General features: G+C 33.1%; 1 protein-coding gene across 4 annotated transcripts in view; it reads left to right on the forward strand.

The window, feature by feature from the left end:
* Mrps35 (mitochondrial ribosomal protein S35) overlaps nt 1–16,194 on the forward strand; it is a 51,623-nt gene that overhangs the window by 8,466 nt on the left and 26,963 nt on the right. For all 4 annotated transcript variants that reach the window (XM_048802480.1, XM_048802479.1, XM_015493196.2 and 1 more), the window contains 4 exons: nt 204–264; nt 4,535–4,674; nt 12,240–12,349; nt 14,189–14,258. In XM_048802480.1, the coding sequence (XP_048658437.1) occupies nt 204–264; nt 4,535–4,674; nt 12,240–12,349; nt 14,189–14,258 (381 nt within the window). The remainder of the gene's footprint in view (nt 1–203; nt 265–4,534; nt 4,675–12,239; nt 12,350–14,188; nt 14,259–16,194) is intronic.

The following is a 16,194-nucleotide window of genomic DNA, read 5'->3' on the forward strand; positions in this document are numbered from 1 at the left end:
GGGCTGGGGATGTGGCTCAAGCGGTGGCGCACTTGCCTGGCATGCATGCGGCGCTGGGTTCGATCCTCAACACCACATACAAATAAAGATGTTGTGTCCGCTGAAAACTAAAAAATAAATATTAAGGGATTCTCTCTCTCTCTCTCTCTCTCAAAAAAAAAAAAAAAAAGCTGTAATTTATTGTTTAAAATTTTCTATTTTAGATTCCCAATTTTCTGCATTTGACTCCTGTAGCAATTAAAAAACACTGTGAAGCTCTTAAAGGTAAGTAATATGTTTTCAAATAAACTTTATGTTGACTTTGAACAACATTTAAAAATTTAAAGACAGATTTTTAAAAATTGATAATCTCAGGTCTGATGAGATTCAAAATACTTAGAATAGTGCCTGCATAAGTCCATGTAAACATTAGCTATTATATTCTGAGTGATTGTCAGTTTCTTCTTCTTGTTTTTTTTTTAATTTTTTAGTTATTGATGGACTTTTGTTTTATTTATTTATTTATATGCAGTGCTGAGAATTAAACCCAGTGTCTTACACACGCTAGGTAAGCACTCTGCCACAGAGCTACAACCCCAGCCCAGTTTCTTCTTTTTTAATGAAGGATTTTTAAGTTGTTTTCAGTGAATTATTAGATATCAAATCTGCAACTTTTTTTCCCTCACCACTCTAGACAGTAACAAAGAGAAATTGAACCATAATCCTTGCTCACATGTTTTGAACTTACTGTTGAGTTGTTAAGTCACATATATTAAAAAATTGAAGAAAATATTACAGTTTTGCCAATAAATACAAATCAATATGATTCAAACTGAGGATAGTAAAGAAGAATGCTAAGTATCACAATAGTCAGTGGGTTCAGTAATGGGATACAACACAGGGAACAGCTATTTTGATGAAATTGTTAAGATTTTTAAAAAATTAGAAGTGATATAGGCATATGGTGAATCAAAAACAAGTCTTATGTTTTCTTTTCCATACTAAGCCCATTATTCTAGAAATGTTCTCTTTTATTCATTATTTAGTTCTAGTGATTACTTTCAGAGAGTATTTATTTATACTTATGTTTATAACAAGTACTTTTTATGTTGTGTGTATATAGAATAAATAATAAAAGTAATCACCAGAATGTGATTAACACCTCCAGTTCTGGATTTATTAATTTTTGATCAATATCTGTTGATTCGTAGGCATAAACATAGATTTCACCCACTTATACTAATTACTACTTCTCCTTACATGCATAAAGGAAAAGACAAATTTTTGTTCATGGTTCTATGTGTTTTCCTAATTATGTATACATTCCAAATTAATTTTGATCTAATTTGCATTGGACTATATATAGGATAAGCGCATTTTGAATTGTTCCTGGTTCATAGCTATTAGTGATTGATTTTGTAGTTTAACTCAAGAGTTAGTACCTTTGGATAAAGTCTTAATGTATTAATGCTGACTAAAAAATGTATAGCTGGCACAGTAGTCCACTCCTGTAATCCCAGGTACCTGGGAGGCTGAGGAATGAGGATTGCAAGTTCAAGGCTAGCCTTGGCAGCTTAACAAGACCCCGTCTCAAAACAAAAAATAAAAAAAGGGCTGGGAATGTTGCCTAGTGGTAGAGTGTGCCTGGGTTCAATACCTAGTACTATAAAAAAGTAAAATTTAAAATAGAATTTTTTTTTAAAGTATTGTATAAATGTTCAGCATACTTGTTAAGGCTTTTCAGGGAGAAAAAAAGAAACCCAGAAACATTTTATAGGTAAGTTGTTTATGTTGGAAGGAAATATAGGATAATGAACATAATTATGATTCAATCTGAGCTTTTGGGAGGACATTACATTAAAAAATGTAAGGGAAAAGGTATCAAAGGGTCCTAAATCAGAGGAATAGTAATTTTCTCTTAAAATGAGGATAGAAAAACCTATTTTATTTAATGTGGTCCGTTGCTTTGGGATAATGCAATGGCCTTTTCGTGTGTCTGTCTGTTTTTATTTGTGCTTGGAATTGAACTAAAATTGATGACTATTCCAAATTTTTGTGCCTTTTGGCACAAATCAGTATCACTTTTTGATCCTTTGTAATGTCAGTTAACAAGTGCATTACTCTACACTGTGATAAATTTCAATTTTCTTCTTTTTAAGCACTATTTTTAAATGTGTGTTTATAATCTAGTATTTGCTTATTTTAATGAAATATTTCTAAAATTCCTAATTTTTAAACCAAAGGCTTTCATATGGCACATTTAGAAGAGTAGCATTTCTAAAAAATATTTTTAGTTGTAGATGGACACAATATCTTTATGTATTTTTATGTGGTGCCAAGGGTTAAACGCAGTGTCTTACATGTGCTACGCAAGGAGCTACATCCCCAGCCCATAGCATTCTCTTTTACAGTACTTAAATAAGTTTTTTTAAATCTTTGCTTAATTGTGCCTTTACACTTCTGCCAGCCTCTGGATTTAGATTCCATCTTCCAAAGAACTCAAAATCTTTCAAATATTCTCAGTTCTCTTTCAAATAGGGAAAATCTGAAGTGCAGAAAAGTTAGGTAATTTGCCAGAAATTTAATAATCAGTGGTAGAAGTTGAATAAAAACCAAGGTCTTTTATTCATGTCTAGTCCATTGCTCACCTATCGGATGAGTAAAGGCTAACAGGAGTCTATTATATACTCTCCAGTTGGCTGTGTTTTTTTTTAGACACATAATTTAGGTAATTGAATTTAAAAACTATAATTATCATCTGGAGATTGAGGTGACTTATTCACAGTTTAAAAGAAAAGAAAAAGATTCAGTACAAACCCAAGAACTCATAATTCTCCAAAGTAGTCTCTTATAAAGTGCTTGGCAGTAATATATCTTATGGTACAGGATGTTGGAATTTGTTCATGATGGGATTGAAATCTAAACTCAAAAGTCTTGCTCTGTTCATTTTTTTAAAATGTCAAATGTTCTTAATTCCAGAATTATGTTTCCCTTCAAGATAACTGAATATTTATCTTTTGAACAGGATGTTTAAAGAATGATGTGAGCTATGCTTAAATTGTGAGCATGTTTTGAGTCACAGATATCAGAGAATGTTTGTAACTCAGAGTGAAATTTTACTGACTCTGATTTTAAAATTAAGCCTAAAGGGAATTAAATATAGTACTTCATATTAGAAAATTGTTATGTTGGGAATATAGTGTTAGCAAAGTATCTCTTACTGTCCCTTAAATTATCACAGAGGAGCTCCTACATCCACGTATGTTTATGACCAGCCTTTCTTGCAGTTGGGCTTTGTTGGAGAAAGCCATGAATCTGTGAGGTCTAACTTGTTTGGCCTAAGAAACCAGTTACTTAAAGTAAGGGAATTTAAGGAATGAGAAGGGGAGCCTAATAGACTCAGAATTTTTCATCTCAAGCCAGAAGCCCTCTATCACACTAACTCCATAGGAATAGGACAGTATGAAGTCAGCTATTGATACTAATGGGAGGCTGAAAGGCAGTGCTCTTCTCCTCATTGACCTGACATAATACCCCTGTGCTCTGGAAATCAACAGAAAGCCATGGTCACAGTTACCATGCTTGGAACTTCCTTTTGTGGCCTAGGTCTCAGACCCAGTCCCACCTCTACTCTGGGCTGTTTTGACCAAATATATGAAGACAAAGCTGTTTCTCTTTTCATTTAGCCCCATTGGCACACAGAAGTCATGTGGAAGAAACATGAGTTATTGTTAGGATTCGTATAAGGATGACCTAGGCTTTTATGCCTGTTCAAGTTGAGGCTTTAGTCAGTTCCATTTCTGGAGAAGTATTGACTACACCTTGCTTTCCTCTTAGAACTTTTCTAGAGCCTCTTTCAATTCCTTTCAGCTGATCTTTTATAACCTTCATTTTGGAGTGAGTTAACATTATCCATTGCTTTTCACAAACAGTAATGCTGTGGGCACTGTGAACAGTTTGTTTTTAATTAATAAGGAAGAATTAAATTGTCCCATAAAAGGTATATGTAGAGCCATAATACATTTCAATTTTATTTATTTATTTAAATCTTGGGGCTGGGAATTGAACCTCATGCATGATAAGCACATACTCTACCACAGAAGTTACTGCTCCACCAAAACCTGAGGGTTCTCTTTTAACTGAACACACTGTTCTCCACCAAACCTAATTTATCCAAATCATTCCTATAATTCCTCCTTAGGGCCAGGCATGGTGGCACATGCCTCTAATACCAACAGTCAGCTCTGAGGCAGGAGGATTATAAGCACAAGGCCAGCCTGAGCAACTTAGTAAGATCTTGACTCAAGAAAGTAAAAAGATTTGGAGATGTATCTCAGAGATAGAGCACTCCTGGGTTTAATCTCCAGTAAAAAACTGCCAAAAAAGTACCCTATTTGTACTGAAGAAGAAAAGGGATAAGGAATGATGATGTGTGTGTAAAGAAAATCTGTGTTGTCATTTCATGTGACCTGAGAGTTATATAAATAATTTGGTATTGTCATTACACATTACAATGAGGAATTATTTGCAGAACTATAACTTTTTAAATTCTCAGATTTCTGTACTGAATGGCCAGCTGCACTAGACAGTGATGAGAAATGTGAGAAGCATTTTCCGATTGAAATTGACACAGCTGATTATGTTTCATCAGGACCATCTATTCGAAACCCTAAAGCTCGAGTAGTAACCTTAAGGGTAAGAGATTTGTTAAAAAATAAGAATCATTAGAATACTGTATTTAAAAATACATTTTGTAATATGATTACAAAATTAATACATATTTGTCATGGAAAATACAGAAGTTTTAAGTTATAGAATAAAATTGTCTCTAATTCTCCCATTCAAAAATAATAATTATTAATAAGTAGCTCATTTTAGTATAAATACAGGTACCCTTTGTATATTTTAATGGGATGATACCATGTATGTTGTAGTAATCTGTTCTTTTTCACTAATTAAGAATTAAGCAAAAAATAATAATAATTCCTAGTGATTTATTTTTATTTTTTATTTATATATGAGAGTGGAATGCATTACAATTCTTATGTATATAGAGCACAATTTTTCATATATCTCTGATTGTATACATAGTGTATTCACACCAATTCGTGTCTTCATACATGTACTTTGAATAGTAATGATTATCACATTCCACCATCATAATAACCCCATGCCCTCTCCCTTCCCCTCCAACCCCTCTGCCCTATCTAGAGTTCATCTGTTCCTCCCATGCTTCCACTCCCTATCCCACTGTGAATAATTCCCAATATTTTTAAGCATTCTTTAATTTTATAGTTAATGGCTACATAATGTATATGTGAACATCTCTTATGTGCCTGGACAATTTTTTTTGAGGTTGGGATGCAGTGTGCTGTTTTGTTATTGTTGTTGTTGTTTTGTAGTGTTGGTATCAAATCCAGTGCTTTATGAATACTAAGCAAGTACTCTACCACTTGAGTTACATCCCCAACACCAATAATATTCTTTTATGGAAAAAGTTGTAATAAGTATCCTTAGAAACCAATATTTGTATATGTTCCAAATTATGCTCCCAAGATAATTTCCTAAAAGAAAAACTATCAGGGATGGGGTTGTAGTTCAGTGGTAGCATGCTTGCCTAGCATGTGTGAGTCACTGGATTTGATTTTCAGCACCGCATATAAATAAATTTAAAAAAATAAAGGTCTATGAACAACTAAAAAAAGTATTTTTAAAAAAGAAGATCAAGTCAAAAGAAGTAGCTCCTTTGAAGTTGTTTGATATAAATTGAAAAATTTCTGCTGAATATGTAAAAAATAAAACACTAGCAGATTGTGAGAAAGCCTATTTTCTTATACATTCTTGAATGTAGATATTATTACCCTTTCATTAACCTCTTTTCAGTTGCTCTAGACACCCGTCAACCACTAATCTTTCTGTCTCTATGAATTTGCTTATGCTTGACATTGAATAATAAAATATGTATTCTTTGGCTTAATGTAATGTTTTCAGTATGTTTTGTCTGTTCTAGCATGTGTCCTTTTTTACTCCTTTTTATTGCAAAATAATACTTTATTTTATGGATGTACCACATTTTATTTAGCAGTTTTCACAAGAATATAGATGTTGCTGTGTATTTTACATTACATCATAGGACACATAAGGTCTGGTTGTGTGATTTCTTAGTAGACTGAAAGTGAAATTGAGCACATGGTTAAGAGACTTAAAACCTGCGCATTCTATTGTGGAGTTGTTTTTGATTGTTTTGCTTTTCCCTTAAATGACTAACCTATGGGTGGATATATTCAATAAGTTTTAATCAAGTAAAATATTTTTTTCCCCTGGTGGTAGTGAGGATTGAACCTAGGGATGTTGTACCCACTAAATGACATCCCCAGCCCTTTTTATTTTATTTTGAGACAGGATCTGCTAATTGCCCAGGCTGGCCTTGAACTTGAGATCCTCCTGCCTTGGCCTTCCAAGACACTGGAATCATAAGCATGTACCATCATGCCCAGCTTCATTATATTTTTTAAAATATATATTTTTTTAGTTTTGGATGGACACAATACCTTTCCTTTCCTTTCCTTTCCTTCCCTTCCTTCCTTCCTTCCTCCCTCCCTCCCTCCTTGAGGATTGAACTGAGGGCCTCATGCATGCTCAGCAAGCGCTGTACCGCTGAGCCAAAACCCCAGCCCCCAGCTTCATTATTTTTGATGCTCAAAGTACATTCTAAACTTTCGCCAGTGGGTACTCTTTTAAGTTGGCTCCTTTTGTTCCAATTTATTAGCATTTGAGTTTGCTTGTATTCTAGTATAACACAGTGATCAAGGTGTATATTTCTTATTGTAGACTTGGAATCAGCCATTTCTCTAAGGAGCCCTGATACCTGTTAGTGTACAGTGGTATTTAGAAACCAAAATTGGTATGGTAGAAATTTTCAGTGGATTCTTTCAGAAGTTTTCCAGTAAATAATTGATAAGTCGGGGTTGGGATTGTGGCTCAGCGGTAGAGTGCTCGTCTAGCACATGTGAGGCCCTGGGTTCGATCCTCAGCACCACATAAAAGTGAATAAATAAAATAAAGGTATTGTGTCCAACTACTTCTAAAAAATAAATGTTAAAAAAAATAATTGATAAGTCATGGTTAATTCCCCCTTTTAATTACATGTAGCTTTTTTTTTTTGGTCATTTGTATTAAACAAAATTTCTAAAATAGTATTTATATTGTCTGTTATGCTGTTCTGTACATTAATGACTATGCCTTTAGTGTTTTGTCTCTTAAGCATAAGGTAGAATTTCAGCTTAATAGTCTTTGTTATATTAGAAATGTATCCTATTCCTAATTTATTAGCATTTTTGTAATGCTCTCCTTTGAATTCCTGAAACAGTGAATTATATCAATAGTTTTCCAATTACTGAAGCATTTCTGAACTCTAGGCATATCATTCTTTTACTCTGCTGCTGATTTGCTTTGCTAGTAATGTATTTAGGATCATTGTCCTTTCCAATATTGCTTTGGAGAAACATCAAATCACCCCTCTTACCTGGAGCATACTACATGGTATTACATTTCCAAATTTTTGCCCTAGTAACTTGTAATTTAGTATTTGAAGTCTTGGTAAACACAGCAGTCATGGGGCAGTTACTTCATATATATTTTTTAAATTAAACTTTGTATTTTAGAATAGTTTTAAAATTTACAGAAAGTTTCGTGAAAACTACAGAAGATTCTCATATTTTCATTCTGAATTTTCTCCTTTTGGTAGCATTTTACATTATACTATGTTACATTTATCAGGGCTAATGATTTAATTTTTTTTAATTTTTTTGGTATCAGGGATTGAACCTAGTTCTTTTTATATATTTTATTTAGAGACAGAGTCTTGCTGAGTTGTGTGAGTTCTCGCTAAGTTGCTGAGGCTTGCTTCAAGCTAAAGATTATCCTGCCTCAGCCTCTTGAGCTGCTGGGATTACACGCATGCCTCACTGCATCCAGTTAATGATTTAATATTGATATAATATTCTTAAAGTCTATGCATTATTTGAATTTGCCTAGCTTTTTACCTGATGTTCTTTTTCTGTTTTAGAATGCCATTGAGGGTACCACTTTATATTTAGTCATCATGTCTTCTTGGACTCCTCTTATCTGTGATGTTCCTTAGACTTGTTTTTGATGACCTTAACAGTTTTTTTGTTTTTCCATGCTGGAATTAAACCCAGAGTCTTATGCGTGCTAGTCAAGCACTCTACCACTGAGCTATACCCCAGTCCTAAAAGATATTTCGTTTTGTTTTGTTTTTTGAGACTGGATCTTACTGTGTTTTTCAGGCTGGCCTCAAGTTCCTAGGCTCAAATGGTCCTCCTGTTCAGCCTCCTGAGTGCTGGGACTCAGGTGTGAGAGAGACACTGTGTCTGACTTGACCTTGACAATTTTAAGAATTTTAATTATGTATTTTTTTAGAACGTCCTTCAACTTGTTATGTATTTTGAGGGGGAAAATCCCAGACATAAATTGCCATTATTATCACATTATATCAAAAGTACTGGCTGTTTACGTGATTGTTCACTGATGATGCTAACCTTGATTACCTGGCTGATGCTAATTAGCATTTGTCAGTTTCTCCACTATAAAATTACCTTTTTCCTGGGCTGGGGATATAGCTCAGTTGTTAGAGTGCTTGCCCTGCAGGCACAAGGCCCTAGGTTCAATTCCTATCACCACACACACACAAAAATTACCTTTTTCCTGTCCTTTCCAGGAAAGCGAAGTAACTATGCCAAGCCCACACTTAAGGGGTCAGGAGTTATGCTATACCTCCTTGAGGGAGAAATACCACATTCATTGTTTGGAATTCTATGTGGAAAATTTGTCTGTTCTCCCACATATATATATTTGTTCAACCATTTATGTCAGTATGGACTCATGGATATTTATTTGATACTCTTTTAATTGGCTTTTCTATTTCTTTGCCATACCTCCATCATCTGATTTTTAAACATTTTCTTATTATATGTCACTATAAAATACTCCAGACTCATCTCACATTTTCCCTGTCCTAGTCGAAGAATCAGCCATTACTCCAAATAGCCCTGACTAATGTACTTTTGATTCATCTGGAGGAGAACTGCCCATCTCTTTGAGGTACCTTTAAGAAACCTCAAAAAAAAAAAGGTTTTTTTTTTTTTTTTTGTACTGTATGTAGCCTGTATCCTAGTAAGAACATATAGCAAAAATGTGTTAAATCTATTTTTGTATTAAGTGCTAACAGATAGATAATTGCCAGGATTTTCTGATGTAGCTGTGATTGATTTGTAATTTTTAAAGCATGGTTTCTTCAGTGTCAGAGATCAGGACCTTCTGCATGTTAGACAAGCACTTTTCCACTGAGTATACCCCTAACTCCTGATTAATAACTTTCTTTACTAGGTTTTGGTATCAGGGTCATGCTAAATTTATAAGATGAATTTATGAAACAATAGAATTAAGCATGTGGAGTCTAGTTTGTCTCAATCAATACGGTGGGGTAAATATGATTTAAAGATATTCAGATTTTTAAATTCAGAGAAGGAAAGTGTTACGTTTTTCTCTATAGTCAGAGAAGTAGTTTAGAATTAAGAACTTTTGTTTAAGACTTTACTTTAAAGCACTGTCTTCTGTTTGTCTCGTTTATTCCTGACAAAGATCCTGTGAATGAAGTTGTACTGAGGAAACTGTCTCAGGGAGGTAAAATAATTTGATTGAAATCACGTAGCAAGTGGCAGTCCTAAAAATCAAACCGAGCTCTTTTCTCATGTGTAATACCAGAGTTTTTAAATCATACCATACTTGCATGTTGAGAAAATATCTCACATTTAAACCTTAAATTTATGTTGCTTCTTTTGTGTTAAAATATAGACATTTGAAGATAGACACATACAATCACAACCTCCTGTGATTTGAAATATCCATATTATTCTGGGGATAATATTGGTGGCACAATACCTGTTCTTTGAAAAATAGCAACTTGAAAACAAAAAGCTTAAGCATTGCTTTGAATTTTGATAAGGAAAGACAATTGAATGCCACTCCACCTTGCAATCAGTGTTAGTCCATGTAAGACTATAATTCTGCAGTGTCTTTGAGTGCTAGCAGGTGGCGTGAGTGTACTGCACACTATTTCTCAAGTATTTATGAGTTTCTGGCATTTAATGTATGTAGTTTTGAACATTAAAATGTCAATGTGAATATGAGTTTTAAGGTTGTTGTTAGCTGCTGTGTTTTTTGATATCTTATGGCAAAAAAGCTAAAACACATTTTAAAAATGCCTTAATGTATTGCTAAACATTATTATGATTTTATTGAAGGGAGTTTCAAAAGGACAGATCACTACATTCTTACTATCCTAATATAAACGCTATTCATTTTTCTCTGTAGACTGTCTCTGTATATGTGCATATGCACATGTATTTGCATAATTATAATAATGTAGGTACATTTTCTTTTTTTTTCTTGTAATTCTCCATCTTGTTATTAATCTGATTTTTCATAAAATGGGTTATTTATCTCTTAAGCTGTAAACCTAGTTGTTGATACATATTCTTTCCAGAAGACTGTGGTAATTCCTAGACCATTGCCAAAAACAAAATAGATATTTTTCTTGCATTAAAGATTTGCCATTCAGTGGGGAAAAATTGGCATATAAATAGGCTGCTATGGCATGGTGTCTTGAGGGAAGTGCAGGATTATTGAAGCTAGAGACAAGAACCAGATGGAATTTAAAAACGCTTAGCCTGTTTGCTTCTTCATGAACACTTTCTTAATGCTCTACATGAAGAATAATCTATGCTTGCTATGGTTTGGATAAGAGTTTGTCTCCCAAGGATTCTTGCATTGGTAGCTCCTCAGTGTGGCAGTCTTGGGAGGAGCCAGACCTTTAAGAAGTGGTGTCTAGTGGGAGGTCCTTTGGTAATTTTGGGGAGGGATTAAGGTAGTTCTAGAAGAGAATAAGGTCATTCTCAGTGTGAGTCCTTTACAAGAGTGAGTCTGACCCCTGAATTTTTTTCTGGCTTCCTGTCTTGCAATATGTTTTCCTTTTTTTATATGTCCTCCTACATTCTGATGCCAGTGCCTTGACCTCAAACCTCCACAACTGTGAGCTAAATAAATTTCTTTATAAAATTACTCAGTTTCAGATATTTCATATAATAATAAAAAATGGGTGAATACAATGCTTTACTTTATTTAACTGTATTATCATATACCTATTCATCTCTAGATACTTTTAGCTCATGCTATAATCTCTACAATTTAAAAAGTATGTTATTTTATTCCAGTATTTCCCAAAACATGTGTTAAGGAAGACTAATTCTGTGAATTATTCCTTGAAAATTGAAATCTGAGGTCAAATAAATTTGAGAATCATTTATATACCAAGCCTGTATTTTAAAGTCTCAAAATACTCCAAGAAATACATTTTTAAAATCCTGTTAATAAACTCAGCATTTCCTAAATGTAAAAAAAAAAAAAAAAAAATCTTAACAGGCTGTGTATTAACTTTTGGAAAACATTGAACTGAATTGTTTAAAATGTTTTGAGCTGGGCGCAGTGGCACATGCCTGTAATCCCAATGGCTCAGGAGGCTAAGGCAGGAGGATTGCAAGTTCAAAGCCAGCCTCAGCAACTTAGTGAACCCCTGAGCAACTTAGCAAGACCTTGTCTCAAAATAAAACATAAAAAGGTTGGGGATGTGTAGCTCAATGGTTAAAAGCTCCTGGATTCAATCCTTGGTATCAAAAAAAAAAAAAAAAAAGTTTTGATCCTTCCCTGATGTAATATTCCAGCCTCTGAGACATCTGTAGCTTTAAAAAATGAATGTCCCTAAGATAGTTGCAGTGATATAGGTCTTATAATTGCATGGTAGAAATTTCTTAAAGCTATTATATTTTATCCATTTATTCTAGTGTCCAACTTTGATAATACTAATTGAGCTTAATTCTGTTTGTGCTTCTAATAAACATTGTAATTTGCCTTCTTTAGGACATGTCATTAATTCTTTCAGGAAGGTACACATGCTCAGAACTTTCAAAGAACTCCCAATAATATATTCTTTTTATTTTATTTCTTTTTCTTTCCACGAACAAGATCAGGCTTTATAGTGTATGCCACTGTAACTGTATAGAAAGTAGTTTGAAAAGATTTATGTTTTGTAGGTTTAATATCAATACAAATAACATTGCTACTTCTTTAAACAAATTATATGAAATTATTTTTTTCAAATAATTTTTTCTTTTACTTTTAAGGTGAAACTTTCCAGTTTGAATTTAGATGATCATGCAAAGAAGAAACTTATTAAACTTGTAGGAGAACGATACTGCAAGACCACAGATGTACTTACCATCAAAACAGATAGGTAAAGAAAGAAAAGTTGAGCAGACTGTGCACATGTGTTTTTTGTCCTCCAGCACTTCAGCAATGCTTTTAGTAACGAAGGGTTATTAGCAAAGTTGTTCAATTCCTATCTTTAATATCTTCACACTAGCCTACTTTTGTTATGTTGTTCCTGTATGCAGAGAGGACTGCTTAGCTAAATTATTGCTATTTTAATATTAATTTTTATATATCCATGCATATAAAACTTAAATTTTGAAGACAAAGTATGATTTGCTAGTGATTAATGCTTAAACAGGTAGTTTGTTTTTTTGTTTTCTTAATTGGCTTTATTTGTGATTCTGTAATCTGGCAACATCTCATTCCATAAAATAGAATACATGTTCCCGTAAATAGGTTTTTACAAAATGAAAGCATCACAAAGAGTCTTGTAGTTCAAAATTAAAATTATCAAATTGTACATGTGGAAATTTATCTAGGCATTTCTGGGAATAAGCAGAATTCCAGAGCCAGGATAGATATTTATAAGTCCAGTTATAGTTTATTATATATGAATTTATTAGTTTATGATTTTCAATTGATTTAAAGAAAGGTTGTTGGTATATCTTTGCTAAATGGTTATTTTGTTATTAGAATTATACTTCAGTTGTTTCTAAATTATGTCAAAATATAAAAGACCTGTCTTTAGAGAAAAGTGAGTGTACAGGTCACCTTTCTCTCTGCCTAACCCAGTTTCAAAGCATTTGGAGGTATCAGAAACAATTTGGTGTTACATCATCAGTCTTGGTGATAGGAAGAGGGAACATGGCATACATAGAGATATAGTAATAGGGTAGAGGCAGAAAAGAAAGGAACCATGGTTTCTGATTATTTCCTTATGAGGGAAATAGATATGAAACATATTAGGAATATTCCTTTTACTCTTTTTAAAAATTGCAAAATAAATGTTGAATTTTACTTTGTTCAACTTTAAAAATACCCTTTAAATGTTACTGTTTGAAACTCTGTAAATACCTGATAATGTTGCTTTTTTTCCAGTATCAATATATATGTTTTATGGTAATGCTTATATAGAATAGATAACTATTAAATAAACATAAAGGAAGAATGAACAGTGTAGTTAGTTAAGTCATTTGTCATTATATGGTTTTATTTTATATCTTAAGAAATTGGAAGAAATATTTTGTTTTTCTTTTATTAATTAACCTTAATACATGTGCTATCTCATGTATATGTAGAAGTTCTAACTAATTTTAGGATATTAGTTCTGTCTTAAATATAGCAGTAATAGTACAGAATTGTATATAGTGTAACTCATTTTTAAAGAGAATCAGCTCTGGAGAAATCAACACTTGATTAACATCTATCATCTGCCTATTTGTTTATTTATTTATTTTGAGATAGAATCTTGGTGGGTTACCCAGTCTGGCTTTGAACTCCTGGACTCTAGCAATACTCCTACCTCAACCTCCCAAGTAGATGAGACTTTTTACACACCATTGCACCCAGCTTGTCTTAACTATTTTTAAAATGGTTCATTAGATATGCTTATGCCATTCAGCAGATTTTGACGTGGCGAAGGGGACTTCAGTTGGACACAGTCATATTAAAAATAGCATAAGCTGTTGTATACAAATAACTACATTAGTGACGAAAGCAGAGTTGAAAATAACACCAGTGTTCAGTATCCTTAAATAATGTTATACATAGAATGATATACACAGAATGTTCTTATTCTAAAAACAAAATTTTCTTAAAAGCAAAGAATTTCTAAAGATATTATCTTCTGTATATACTTTGCAAATCATTCTGTATACTAAGTTTCTAGAATTTTGACTTCTTCCTTCTTTCTCTTTTAAAGGTGCCCTTTAAAAAGACAGAATTATGATTATGCAATGTATCTACTAACAGTTTTATACCATGAATCTTGGGTAAGTGTATATGAATGTTTAATGATTTTTTTTTTAGTGTAATTTAGATGACATTATCCTTTCAAAATACTCTTGTGTGGCAAGTACTTAATTGAATATTTTGTGGACCACTGCAAAATATTATTATTCGATTATTCCATAATCGAAGCATGTATGGAATAGCATAGGTGGCTTCTCCTGATATCCAAAGCGAAGATCTTGAAGTAGTTTATCTAGTCCATCTCAGGTCCATATTAAAAAGTGCCTGAAATACTCTTGAAATGCAGAGTTTCTGACTTTTGCTAGAAAATCACAGTGTTTTGCTTTGCTGTTATGTTTTGTTTTGTGTTTGAGTGAAAGTTGTCTGTTATGGGAGAGTAATCATTTTTTGTATAACTTTAGAATTTATGATTTATCCTATTTTCCAAAACTTTGTAAAAAGGTATTTTAGGTTTATTAAAATTTTTAGTTAACATTTACTATCTGACTATTACACATTAGGAACAGTTAAGAGCAATTAATTATTTAGATAGTATTAAAAGATGTCTTGTGGGGCTGTGGTTGTGGCTCAGTGGTAGAGTACTAGCTTAGAATGGGTGAGGCACTGGGTTCAATCCTCAGCACCACATAAAAAATAAAGGCATTGTGTCCACCTACAACTTAAAAAAGAAAAGTGGTCTTGTGTCTGAATTTATTCAGTTGTAATAGAAATATATATACATTTATGAAAAAGATTTTGCTATATTTGAGCATCAACTCATCTGATTTAATGTTAGAAACTAGAATTCTTTTAAAAAGCATTTTTAGTTGTAGATGGACAAAATGCCTTTATTTTATTTATGTATTTTTATGTGGTGGTAAGGATCAAACTCAGTGCCTCACATGTGCTAGGTAAGTGAACTATCACTAAGCTACAATCACAGCCCACCAATATGTTTTGTGTTTAGGTAATTCAAAGTTTTAATTATTGTTGGGTATCCTAGCTACTGAAATAGGAGAACCACAAGTTCGAAGCCAGCCTTGGCGACTTAGCAAGACCTGTCTCAAAATAAAAAAGGGCTGGGGACACAGCTCAGTGGTAGGATTCCCTTGGATTCAACCCCCAGTACCACAATAAAAAAATAATCATTTTAAGAATGCATTCAAATTAAGTTAAATTTTTGTAGATTGCCCAACACAAGGAACTTAGGAGATTCGGTAGCATCTCATATTAGGAACATTTGAAGGACTAGAGCTAGCTACAGAAAGTCACTCTCTTTAGATGTTCAAAGAACTTCATATGAAGAAGAACTTAAATAATTTGTTTTTATGACTTAAAGATATAACTGGGTGGAAGCAATAGTAAGATTTCAATTCATTAAATGAGAACCTTCCAAGAGAAACATCCATAGATGCCGGGGGCTATTTCGATGGGTAGAATATGTTCCATGTATTGGCCTTCTTCTCTAAGATATGGTAAAAGAAACATATTCCTGAGACAGGTAGCTGCATTAGATGGCTTTTGGGACTTCCTTCCAGCCTTCAGATACTGTGATTCTGAGAATACATGTAGCTGTTCTCTAAACTGTGAACAGCATGTTTATTGATGTTAATAATAAAACAGTTTTAAAAGAGAATGAGTGGCAAGTGGAAACAAAGAAAATTTTATTTCAAGGTTAGTAAAGAACAAAAAGTAGCTAGTTGCTCTTTTCTTCTTTTGCAGTTTTCTCATTTTCATAATTCAGCTGAATTTTCTAATTTCTGCTTCAGGAGCAATATGATAATAACAGTTAATCTCTCTTTCCTGTCAGTTGATTTTAGAAATCCCTTTGGCTTAAGATGATTAAGTTCCCTTCAGAACCAGCAACATGGCTGAATTAACTACAGTTGTATGGCTAGTGCTTAAAGAGTTAATAATAAACAATAAAAGCCAAACAGTTTTGAATTTTTCCAACAGTCTTTTTAAAATGAATTGCCC

The sequence above is a fragment of the Marmota marmota genome, unplaced genomic scaffold (genome assembly GCF_001458135.2).
Source record: "Marmota marmota marmota unplaced genomic scaffold, marMar, whole genome shotgun sequence".
NCBI lineage: Eukaryota > Metazoa > Chordata > Mammalia > Rodentia > Sciuridae > Marmota > Marmota marmota.